At 42.9% G+C, this 13,029-nt stretch overlaps 1 protein-coding gene across 1 annotated transcript in view; it reads right to left on the reverse strand.

Annotated features, from left to right (window-relative positions):
- Positions 1-12,213: 12,213 nt before the first annotated feature.
- Positions 12,214-13,029, reverse strand: part of LOC108799500 (vomeronasal type-2 receptor 26-like) — a 9,847-nt gene continuing 9,031 nt past the window's right edge. The window contains exon 4 of the mRNA XM_018571363.1: positions 12,214-13,004. Within this exon, the coding sequence (XP_018426865.1) occupies positions 12,214-13,004 (791 nt within the window). The remainder of the gene's footprint in view (positions 13,005-13,029) is intronic.

Here is a 13,029-nt window from a genome sequence, read left to right on the forward strand (position 1 = left end):
CTTCTGCAGATAAAAAAAAAAAAAGTCATTTTTGTCCCCCCTAATGTCATTTTGACGCAACGAAATTCGTTATTGGACGAATTCTGTTGCAGCAAAATGATTTTTTTTTTTTTACAGTCTGCAGAACATGAAAACAAAAAAAGTGTGAGGTTTCCCCCCAATTCATACCAGACCCTTTAGGTCTGGTAGGAATGTTAGAAGGGACCCCCCCTCCTTATAACACAAAAAAAGTGCGTGAGGTTCCACCCAAAATCCATACCAGACCCTTAAGGTCTGGTAGGAATTTTAAAGGGGGACCCCAGCCCCAAAAAATGGGGGGAAAAACGTGGGGTCCCCCCTAACAGTCCTACCAGACCCTTGATCCGAGCACAAGCCCGGCAGGGCAGGAAAGGGGGGGGACACGATCGAGCGGCCCCCCTCCCTGCGCCTTACCAGGCCACGTGCCCTCGGCATTGGGAGGGTGTCCCTGTGCCGATGGGGACAAGGGCCTCTTCCCCACAACCCTGACCCGGTGGTTGTGGGGGTCTGCGGGCAAGGGGGCTTATTTGCATCGGGATACCCCTTTAAATAAGGGGGTACCCAGATGACGGCCCCCCCATGTGAATGAGTAAGGGGTACTTGTACCCCTACCCATTCACTAAAGGGTTAAATCAAATAGTTAGTAAAAAGTCCAGACTTTTGACAAAATCCTTTAATTGAAAAAAATTTTGACTATTCCTTTAATAAAAAAATAAAAATAAAATGGCTCCATCGATGTAATCCAGAGTCAGGATCAGGATGCAGGACCCCTGCCGACCCGCCGAAATAAAAAAAAGTCCCGCCGCAGACGACCACCCGATGAAAACCAGAAAAAAAAATGACATTCAGTCTGTATCAACAGATGGGCGGAGCGAGCCATGACGTCACAGCTTGCTCCGCCCATTTGACATTCTCAGCTGTCAAATGCTACATATTGCATTCATATATATCAAATGCTTCTATGCTTAAAGTACAGAGGCTATAGAGTAGTGGTTAAAGGACAGGCTTGCCATTGCTAAGGTCCCAGGTTCAATTCCAGGGCAAGTCAAGTAATATTTAAAGTTTTTTTTTTTTTCATAAACGAATTTCGTCCGAAACTAATTTAATTTCGGACCCGAAAAACGAAACTAAACTAAACACATTTTTTTGGGTTTGTTTCAAAACTAAACTAAACACATTTTTTTTTTGTTTCAAAACGAAACTAAACTAAACAAATTTTTTGCTGGTGCACATGTCTACTGAGTTGTGGTCCGGCCTCAAAAATTATTTCCCATTTGAATGGCGTTCAGATTTCCTTCAATATCTTGGGGTGAAACTTAGCCCTTCTTACACCCAATTGTACTCGGTAAACTATCCTCCACTTTATAAATCTCTTAGGGAAGATATGACTAGATGGTCCTCTTACATCTTATCCTGGATGGGTCGTATCCACTCAATTAAAATGATTCTATTTCCTAAAATCTTGTATTACTTTAGGACTCTACCAATCCTGATTCAATGGGCGGAACTTATTAAATTGCAAACGTCTATTTTTAAATTTATTTGGGCCGAAAAACGTTCTAGAATTTCTCGAAATATTCTTTTAAAATTTAGACACCAGTGGGGCCCAGGGGTACCTAATTTGCTTTTTTATTTCCGGGCTGCACAGCTGTCACAACTCTCTTCTGTATATTTTGCGGCAGACACTCCTGATTGGGGCAAGATAGAAATTAGCTCATTTAAGGGCACTTCGATCGAGGTATTAAAATGGAGAGCTTCTAGGCAAAGACCGAAGAATGTGGCTCCCACTTTGTCACATTCTTTAGCCTTGTGGGATCGGTTACGCGGTAAGGAAGGCATGACCTCCTCCCACACCCCCCTTGCACCATTATTTGACAATGAAAAGTTTTTTACCGGAAATGCAGCCTAAAGCCTTCCAATGGTGGGTTGAGAAAGGACTCTATAGAATAGGGGACTTTATTAAGTTCCATAAACCAATCCCCCTTACCTACTGTTTGAATACCTTTCAGGTGCCACAATCCGAAATATATAGATTTAGACAAATACAACATTTTCTACAGTCACTACATATTCCTGAAGTTGGTCTTCCGCTACTAACACAATATGAACGGTGGTGTTTGGGAGGGATTGGCCAAAGAGGGGGGATCTCCCTAATTTACGCTGTACAATTAGGTCCATTTAGTAAAGTGGCCTGTATGGCTGCATGGGAATCAGACTTAGGGGTAGCACTTTCTATGGAAGAATGGAAACAGTGTACTATAAGATTGACTATGGGATTGTTTAATGTTTCCTTACTAGAGGCTAACTACAAGGTTTTTTCATGATGGTATCTGGTACCAGCTAGGTTGGCGACCATGTTCCCAGGGACCAGTTCTTTATGTTTTAGATGATGTAATCAGCAGGGCACTACGATCCATGTTTGGTGGGAATGCCCAAAATTGCGCCATTTTTGGAATAAGTTTTTTTCACTGCTCTTCGGGATTCTCCGGGTCCATGTTCCTAGAGACCCACAGCATTTCCTATTGAATAAACCGGTTCCGTATATCTCGAAGGTGCTAAGATATCAAGATATCAATTGCCCGGTCCTGGAAAGCTGAAAATGTACCTTTCTCTATGGTACTGTCTAAGTTAAACTGGATTATGATTCACGAGAAATAACACAGTATATTGCAAGACAGCTGTGCGAACTTTGAAGCAGTATGGGAGCCATGGTTGACTTATCAAGGGATCTCAAACCCTTCTGGCATATCCTTAGATTCTTCAGGTTAAGCACTGTATTAGATACTATGACCTTAGGAGTCTGCATTTCCCTCTTGTTTTCTTTTCTTTTCTTTTGTTTTTCCTTTTGGTTCCCTTTTTTCCCCCACTCTTTTCCTTCTTTAATTAAATTGTTTTCCCATTTTCTGCTACTCTCCGGTGAGGGAGATGAACGAGCCCACCGGAGGGAATTATCATGTGTAGACATAGTGAGAATTAACTGTACTTTGAATAGTAAGAGGAAATTGATTAGAAGTATCAGCCCCCAGATATAAAGTAGATCTCTATTATGGTACAATAACACAAAGTTAATGGGACTATTGAATGGTATAGTGTTGATATTGAAGACTATTGTATGATTTGCTGTGCTACACATGTTATCTGACTGTAACAAAATGTTTACCTATAAAAATGGAAAACCAATAAAAACATTGAAATACAATTGCCCCTGGGGTCCTGGAATGGAGGCATTTTTGAAATGCTCAATATGAAACATTCAGTGTGAAAAAGAGGTGGAAAGAAACCAAGGGTCCTGGTTAGGAGGCAACTTATGAAATGTTCAGTATAAAATAAAGGAAAGTCAAGGCAATATCGTCAATTGTGAAGTATTTTTTCAAATCATAGTACTGATTTCAATTTCTTCATTAAGACCATATGGGGACAGTGTATTAAGCTTGTATATGCAGTATGTCTCCTGTTTACAAAGCTGCCGGAATCTTTCTGGTGGGGATAAGTGGTTGGGGATCTGTTCTATGATAAAGACCTGAAGTAGTTTTGTGTTTTTATTATGTTTGAGGAGGAAGTGTCTGGGGACACTGTGTTCCTTGTCCCCCATTTCAATAAATCTTCTATGTTCCCCTACGTTTACGTAGAGGGTGTATTGTGCGTCCTACGTAAAGGAGGTCACAGGGGCACCTTAACCCATAAACAACGTGGTGTAATGGTGGAGGATGTCAATAAGTTGTCCTGAGTCTCTTAAATAGGAGGGTAAAGTGACAACACAGGGCTGTAAGAATTAGTCTACATATTTGGAAAGGCCACTGGTTAAGCTGTCAATGCTTGATATGGTGGGTCGGCCAGGGGGTGTGGTTTCATTTTTGTGTATTTTTGGTACATGGTAAAAGAACGTGTGTTGGGTTGAGAGGGGAAAAGGGCTGAACTTTCTTTTTTGGTTAGTACCTCATCCTTGAATGCTTTGTCTGTGAGGAGTTTAAGATCAGATAGAAACTGTGGCAGTGGGTCTGTGGGAAGTTTGGAGTAAGTGGCAGTGTCAGATGAGAGGCGGTGGGCTTCTGTGATGTAATCAGCGCGTTTCTGGATAACTATACCGCCTCCTTTGTCTGCCTGTCTGATGGAAATGTTGTCTTTTTTGGTGAGGTTTTTGAGTGCTCATTTTTCTTTGGTGGAAAGATTAGTCTTTTTGAGTTTGTAAGTCCCTGAGTCCACCTGAGGTGGGTCACAAAGTTTGGTGAACTCAGCGTAGGTGGTTTGATAGAAGGTTTCTATGTAGATTCCCATGGATTTTAGCGGGTAAAAGTTGGAGGGGGGCGTAGGGAACTATGTATGATGCTGTCATAGCGTATCCCGTGTCCGGCGCTTGGGGCCGCGGGCCGGCCTCTTCACCCAGCGGCGTGACGTCACGAGGAGGCCGAGGCGGCGCACGGCGCGCTCGGCTCCTCCCCCTCTGGGATCCTCCTCATAATGACGCGAGTTGCAATGGCTCGGCGTTCTAGTGTTGCGACCGTCGAGCCAGTGCAACTTGCCTGATAGTGGACACAGGAACCCGCACACCTTTTTCTCCAGCCTGCCGCTCTCCTCTGCCAACTTCCTCCAGTAACGTGGGGTGATTCACAGCGATTCCTCCTGCTCTCCTCTGACTGCATATGGGACTTATCTCTCTCTGGAACTGCCAGGACTATACTACCATCTTCCCTGGAGAGGTTAATGGACTGTAGAACCACCCTTCAAATCGCAAGTACCCTGCCCTAGTGGCTACTCCATAGGAAGTGTCAGCAAATACTCAGTTGTGCTATTGATGTAACTACAGATCAGTAATCTGCTACTTCATTCCCTAAACTGTATACTACCATTATTGCTGCGCTCCTCTTGTAACCATATACCTGTTATCTCTGGGGAGAGTGTGGGGTTAAGGTGACTGCAATTACTCATACGATTCATACTAACTAGAGGCTGCTGGATTAGCATATAGCTTTCTAAGGGTACTCCTGTGCATACCTATAGGGGAACTCCAACCCCCCATTCTACACGGATTGGCGTATGATGTGCTAGAGGGGTTACAACATCACTCCCTAACATACAGAGTGTTAACGGGAACCCTCGATCTGAGCCAAATCCACACGCACAGGTTCAAGCCAATTTCCGCAGCTGCGATCCTACCTCAACCTCCGCGGCTCGTGCGTTACAGATGCCGGGGTTGAGCTGTTTATTCAAAGTTGGGTGAGTGGGAGGGGTCAGCTAATTTTTCTAAGATTGCTAATAGTATCCAGATCGATGTTAGAGTCAGCCGACTCAGATGCTGGGTTAGAGAAGTTACTGGATTCTTCAATACTGTCAGGCTGAGGGGTGTTGATGTGGTGTCTCTTTAGGGTCAGATTGTGGATAAATGTATTCAGGTCTTTAAATAATGTGAAGGAATTGGGTCTGATGTCGGGTACGAAATTGAGACCTTTGGTGAGTAGGTTTTTTTCATGTGGGGTCAGGGCATGGTCTGAAAGATTGAAAATTCTAACTGTAGATTGTTTGGGTGTGGCCTTTCTTTTTTGTAATACCCATGGGAACATGTTCCTCCCCTAACTCCTCTTCGTTTTTTTTCTTTTTTGTGGTTGCAATAGGCCTAACTCTAAAAAATGCTCTGGTTCCATGAGAGAGGGTGGGGCAAGCTCTGGGCTGGTAACTGAAGTCCAGAAAGTCACAGAGTTTTTTTATTCTCAAATCCCTGGGGTATTTTTGGAGGTACTGGATGTCCCACCATGGTACATTTTTGTCAAAGGCCAAGTGTTGTAGTTTAAGGAGGGCTTATAGGAATCTGGGTGCCCCTTTCATAAAGGGGCCACCCAGATCCCTCACCTTCTCGTGAATGAGTAAGGGGTACTTCTGTAAGGTAAGGAGGTACTTCTGTAGTGCCAGGTAGAGTCAAGACAAGATGTTGCTTCAAGCTGGAGTTTCTGTGTTCAAGTACTCACTAGCATAGTAGCTCCATTTATTTATAAGGCAAGAAAGGGGTAAAAACAGGAAAGGGCGGCCCCAACAGCCTACCATTTCCTCCATGCACAATTACATCACAGGACTTGACAAAAGAAAAGGGTAGTGTATGCTCGTGCTCGAGCAGAAGTGGTGCACATAGCTCATAGCTGCTGGTGCATGTGAATCAAACCATGTGCAACAGATTTCCCGCCAAAACACCACACAAAGGAGTCAGCATGTTTGACTATGGATGCCGCTCTGATTAGACCTGCACACGTAATCTCCTGTTACCACTGGAGCGAACTTTATCCAGCATTGCTCAGTGAGCGATGCCCAATAGAAATTATACTACGGATCTCATGAATGTGAGCTTATCTGCAACAAGATCTAATACTGGCCTCAAATCTCCTGTCCGCTTCTTTACGAGAAATAACAGAGAATAAAAACTTAGAAATCTTTCTTGAGCTGGCACCAGTTAAAAAGCCTCCTTTTGAAAAAGAGTCTCAACATACGTGTACAGGATCTGAAGTTTTGAGTGGCACACTGGCAACTTTGTGAGAATGAAATGGGTTGGAGGCGGGGACGTAAATTCCCAGCAATTACTTTCTTGAACAACTAAGAGGACCCAAGGGTCTCAAACATGAACCGACCAAACCTGCACAAATTTGCCTAACCTGGCACCCCCGGGGCAAGTTTGGGCATAGACACCCTCAAAAAGGCTTTTGCTGGTCTACTCAGTTGTGCTATTGATGTAACTACAGATCAGTAATCTGCTACTACATTCCCAAAACTGTATACTACCATTATTGCTGCGCTCCTCTTGTAACCATATACCTGTTATCTCTGGGGAGAGTGTGGGGTTAAGGTGACTGCAACTGCTCATATGATTCATACTAACTAGAGGCTGCTGGATTAGCATATAGCTTTCTAAGGGTACTCCTGTGCATACCTATAGGGGAACTCCAACCCCCCATTCTACACGTATTGGCGCATGATGTGCTAGAGGGTTACAACATCACTCCCTAACATACAGAGTGTTAACGGGAACCCTCGATCTGAGCCAAATCCACACGCACAGGTTCAAGCCAATTTCCGCAGCTGCGATCCTACCTCAACCTCCGCGGCTCGTGCGTTACAGATGCCGGGGTTGAGCTGTTTATTCAAAGTTGGGTGAGTGGGAGGGGTCAGCTAATTTTTCTAAGATTGCTAATAGTATCCAGATCGATGTTAGAGTCAGCCGACTCAGATGCTGGGTTAGAGAAGTTACTGGATTCTTCAATACTGTCAGGCTGAGGGGTGTTGATGTGGTGTCTCTTTAGGGTCAGATTGTGGATAAATGTATTCAGGTCTTTAAATAATGTGAAGGAATTGGGTCTGATGTCGGGTACGAAATTGAGACCTTTGGTGAGTAGGTTTTTTTCATGTGGGGTCAGGGCATGGTCTGAAAGATTGAAAATTCTAACTGTAGATTGTTTGGGTGTGGCCTTTCTTTTTTGTAATACCCATGGGAACATGTTCCTCCCCTAACTCCTCTTCGTTTTTTTTCTTTTTTGTGGTTGCAATAGGCCTAACTCTAAAAAATGCTCTGGTTCCATGAGAGAGGGTGGGGCAAGCTCTGGGCTGGTAACTGAAGTCCAGAAAGTCACAGAGTTTTTTTATTCTCAAATCCCTGGGGTATTTTTGGAGGTACTGGATGTCCCACCATGGTACATTTTTGTCAAAGGCCAAGTGTTGTAGTTTAAGGAGGGCTTATAGGAATCTGGGTGCCCCTTTCATAAAGGGGCCACCCAGATCCCTCACCTTCTCGTGAATGAGTAAGGGGTACTTCTGTAAGGTAAGGAGGTACTTCTGTAGTGCCAGGTAGAGTCAAGACAAGATGTTGCTTCAAGCTGGAGTTTCTGTGTTCAAGTACTCACTAGCATAGTAGCTCCATTTATTTATAAGGCAAGAAAGGGGTAAAAACAGGAAAGGGCGGCCCCAACAGCCTACCATTTCCTCCATGCACAATTACATCACAGGACTTGACAAAAGAAAAGGGTAGTGTATGCTCGTGCTCGAGCAGAAGTGGTGCACATAGCTCATAGCTGCTGGTGCATGTGAATCAAACCATGTGCAACAGATTTCCCGCCAAAACACCACACAAAGGAGTCAGCATGTTTGACTATGGATGCCGCTCTGATTAGACCTGCACACGTAATCTCCTGTTACCACTGGAGCGAACTTTATCCAGCATTGCTCAGTGAGCGATGCCCAATAGAAATTATACTACGGATCTCATGAATGTGAGCTTATCTGCAACAAGATCTAATACTGGCCTCAAATCTCCTGTCCGCTTCTTTACGAGAAATAACAGAGAATAAAAACTTAGAAATCTTTCTTGAGCTGGCACCAGTTAAAAAGCCTCCTTTTGAAAAAGAGTCTCAACATACGTGTACAGGATCTGAAGTTTTGAGTGGCACACTGGCAACTTTGTGAGAATGAAATGGGTTGGAGGCGGGGACGTAAATTCCCAGCAATTACTTTCTTGAACAACTAAGAGGACCCAAGGGTCTCAAACATGAACCGACCAAACCTGCACAAATTTGCCTAACCTGGCACCCCCGGGGCAAGTTTGGGCATAGACACCCTCAAAAAGGCTTTTGCTGGTCTTGGGTGGCTGATGTCTTGAATTTACAGTCTCAGAAAGGAGGATCGAGTATTTCTTCAGTTCTTTCTGTATTTCCTGCCAGTCTAATAGACCCTGGATTCCCTGTTCCTGTCTCCAAATTGCCTCCTGTCAGATTGTGGATGCTAGTGGTGAATCCTTCTATTTTGGGGAATCATACCTGATTTTCCCCCCCTGTCACCTTTGAAATTACCAACTCTAACTTGCTTCTACACAGGGATGATCCACCAAATGGGATTTTACACCAATTTGATTTGGATGAAATATCTGCCATCCACGGTTTGAGCCACAAAGCTTTTCTGGCAAGCACTGAAAGCATTGTCCTGGATGAGCAATGCAGAGCATCTATTGCTGCTTCCCGTACAAAATCACTCACTTTTTATGTCATTCAGTGAGTGATATACCGCAGATGCTTTGCTACCAACCAATAGATCAGCTTCAATATTTCCATCCCAAAACTCAAATTCCCTGGCGACTAACTTCAACATCAACCCCGGCCTACAGGCTAAACCCAAGGAAGTATGCATCTTCTTCAGGTCCAGGCCCATTCTTCTATCCAAGGCATCCTTGAATGATGCTGCATCATCCATCGGGAGGGTGATGTGCCTGGCCGGTCTCATAACTGCTGCATCAACCAGAGGCATCGACTCCAATGAACATACCTCCTCTTCCTTGAAGGGATACATTATAGTAAACCTATTTGCCACAGGATGTTTCCTCTCCACTCTTGTACACACATTTCAGTATTAACTCTCTAATCTCCTCAATCAATGGAAATACAGACACATTTTTCTTCCAGTGGGGGCAAAAATCCCTTCTTTTAGAGGCAGGCTCTGATAAATCTTGCCATCCGAATGCTTGTTTTACAGATTTGATTAATGGTTGGACAGAGCCAAAATGGAAACTGACTGCCAATGTTCTGCAGGAGACTCCTCCTCCATAACAGAATTAGAATCACAGTCCTCAGAAGCTCTTCTCTGAGACATGGGAGGACTGGATGCTGAGACAGTTGGCTGACTTGGTCTGACATCTGAAAGCTCATGGAAAGAATATCTTACTGTTTGTTTAATTAAGGACAGTACTTCTATCTTCTCTTCCTCTTTATCTGTTGCTGCCTCCAACAGGCAGGTGCGGCATAACATTTTGTCAGGAAGAGCCAGTTGGCAACAGCAATGGGAAGATAATTAGTCTTTCAACTTTTGCGCCCTTGATCTTGACCGACCATGAGGGCATGATTTAGAGGTCATGGCAACCTCATCTGAACTTGCTGGTGAAGAGTTAAGATGATGAAAGTGAGTAAGATCTCCCCCTCTGGCATGCCGCTGCTGGTGTGGGGGAATGGAAAGATTTACAATTTGTTAGGCCCAATTATAAGCACTCTTTTGAATAAATATACCTACCTATTGACCCTCACCTTATAGAGTGTGGCTACTCTCTGGGAGAGCTCATCCTTGGAAACTAACATATAACGCCGGCAAATAATGACACATGTGTCAGTAGCCTGTGAACGATCCCTAGTTCAGATAATAGGTAAGTTTACTCCCTAAGTAATAAAGCTGACTGTAAGGGAGAGGACGTGTAATACTCTGCAGTGCTGCCACAAACATGATACTCAGAAGTCTGCTATGTCAGTGAGAGAAAGAGAGAGAGAGAGAGAGAGAGAGAGAGAGAGAGAGAGAGAGAGATAGAGAGAGAGAGTGCATGAAACTAAGTCCACAGAAATCATCGGTGCACAAGGAATGAACCTTAACTATAGAATTGCTCAAAGTTACACCAGACCAGCACTGCACTGGAAATTAAAGCCAGCACAGTTTTAGCTGCGAGCTAGGAAGAGGAGGAGCAGCTGCGCCCAGCATCTGACATCAACAAGGTGCACCCCACACACCACAGCCCACACTCCCATACTAATAACATCCAGACGAAGTAAAGGGGAACCCAGAACCCAGCAAACCAACTTTGCAAATGACAAGGGGTTTTCTATCTTTAAAGCACATTTAGACACCAAACAGATGGAACTTCGTCACAGGAGAGGCTTGAACCTGCGTGGGAGACTGGAGGAGACTGGCAGGTGAGGGTAAAGGAAACAAATCATTATAACTGATCTTGAGCCCTGAGGAAAAAAGAGAATGGTGGGATTGGGAGTAGTATTTTATTTATAGTATAACCAATCCTGTGATTGGGTGAGGGGCGGAGCTATACCCATCTGTATGCTGCTATGTTTGGTGTCATGAAAGAGCAAATAAAAGAAGCCATTATTAGGGTGTACGTCCTCGTTAACCCTTTCACTGCCAAGACCTAAATAATGCTTTTAACCTCAGATGGCCACACAATTTTTGCAATTTTTTACCTTTTTATCTTATTTTTAACTGCAGCTTTTAGAGTTTGTAAAAGACCCCCCAAACCTTTCATTTTCTGAAGGCAGAGGCCAAGTTTAATAAAAGGATAAAATATTTTTTAGGTCCTGTGATAATTGTGCAAATGTTTATCAAATCAATATTAAACTGATAAAAATGCACAATTCAAAAACAAAAGCACACTAAACTCAGTATCAGCATACACAAAAAAATACTTTTTTGATCAAATCTAAAAGATAAAACTGTATTGAGTTAATGAATAACAAATAGTTGTATATTTTAAATTGCGCCTTTTTGCAAAATGGTAAAAAAATGAAGGAACGCAAAACTGTAAATAAGCAACTTATGTTAAGAATAGTTTGTGCGCTGTGTTGTTTTTTTGTGTTGTGATTAAATTATGCAAGTGTACATTTAATCTCAACACAGTGTATTACAACGCTTTGCCATGCGCTGCCACACAGATGAATTCATGTTTTTTTTAAAGAAAAAAAACAAGCGCTATGATGTTTTCTAACAATGCACCGCAATGCATGTGCATGGCGTACACCACAATATGGTGCACACTGTTGCACATGTTTTATATGTGTGTGGGGGGGGGATGTTGTGTTTTTTTAAATTTATTTTTAATACATTTTTTACTGTTGGGGGGCTTTGGTAAAATATCAGGGGTTCATTCACATCAGGGGCATTTCCCTTTTGAAATAGAACAAAATAATTAAGGACACAAAGTCCTCAATCTCTTTTTCTGCAGCCTCTGTTCTGAAGGAATAGAAAGCACTCAGTACAAAGACTTCCCATTCATTCACAAATTAGAGATAGTAACTATTTACTATCAGACACTTATGAATGGATAGAAGTCTCTATAGTGAGTGGTACTACCCATTCAGGAACTCATGAATGAACAGGAAGTGATGTAAAGTACATTCTGTTCATTCATAACTGGTTTTCAACTAATTTTCAGTATTAAAATGTGCATGCAAAAAAAAATACAAAACAGTTTTGCAGTGAAAGGGTTAAACTTTAAATTTCACAGTGTTCATTCTCAATATACAAGCATAATACAAACATGTGCAAGATAATTGCACAAGATTAACAAAGTAAATGTGTATGTTATTTTATATATATATATTTATACACACACGGTTCTGTATATTATGTCTAGTTATCATAGATTCTAGTTTGATCTAAAGAGGTCATCATAAAAAAATAAAATAATTATCCTCTGTTTTCAAGCAAACCTGTTTTTGTATTCAGGTCAGGTCTGAACAGAATGATGTAACATTTTGTGAAAAATATACAGCCAAGAAGTCCAGTACTTGAGGCCATTATAGCAAAAATCTCCACAGCCACCATGTATTTCCCTCTGGTGCTCAGATAAGCCGGGATCATGGCAATCCAGACACTGCAGACCACCAGCATGCTGAAGGTGATATACTTGGCCTCATTAAAACCGTCCGGTAATGTTCTGGCTAAAAAAGCTATAATGAAGCTCACAGCTGCCAGAAGCCCCATATTTCCCAGGACAGAGTAGAAGCCGATAACTGAACCCTCATTACACTGAAGGATGATCTTTGCCTGATAAGAGTGAGTGTCTCGATCCTGGAAGGGAGGAGATATAGACAACCAAGTGACACAGATTATAACTTGCACCATTGACAACACAGCGATGATGGAATTTGGCAATTTGATTCCCATCCATTTCCTCCAGGAACTCCCAGGTTTGGTGGCTTTAAAAGCTATACACACCATGACACTTTTGGCAATTAGAGAAGAGACGGCAACTGAGAAGATGACACCAAAAGAGGTTACACGCAGCATGCAGGTTACATCTACTGGATGGCCGAGGAACAAGAAGACACAGAGGAAGCTCAGCATGATGGAGGCCAGGAGAAGATAGCTCAGGTTCCGGTTATTAGCTTTAACAATGGGCGTGTCCTGGTAATGTATAAACATCCCCAATATTACACCAGTCAGAAGACAACAGAGGATGGAGACAGCTGAAAATACTGCAACAATTGTATCATCAGTGTA

This window comes from Nanorana parkeri, unplaced genomic scaffold, assembly GCF_000935625.1.
Source record: "Nanorana parkeri isolate BGI_ZX_2015 unplaced genomic scaffold, ASM93562v1 scaffold1743, whole genome shotgun sequence".
Classification (NCBI taxonomy): domain Eukaryota; kingdom Metazoa; phylum Chordata; class Amphibia; order Anura; family Dicroglossidae; genus Nanorana; species Nanorana parkeri.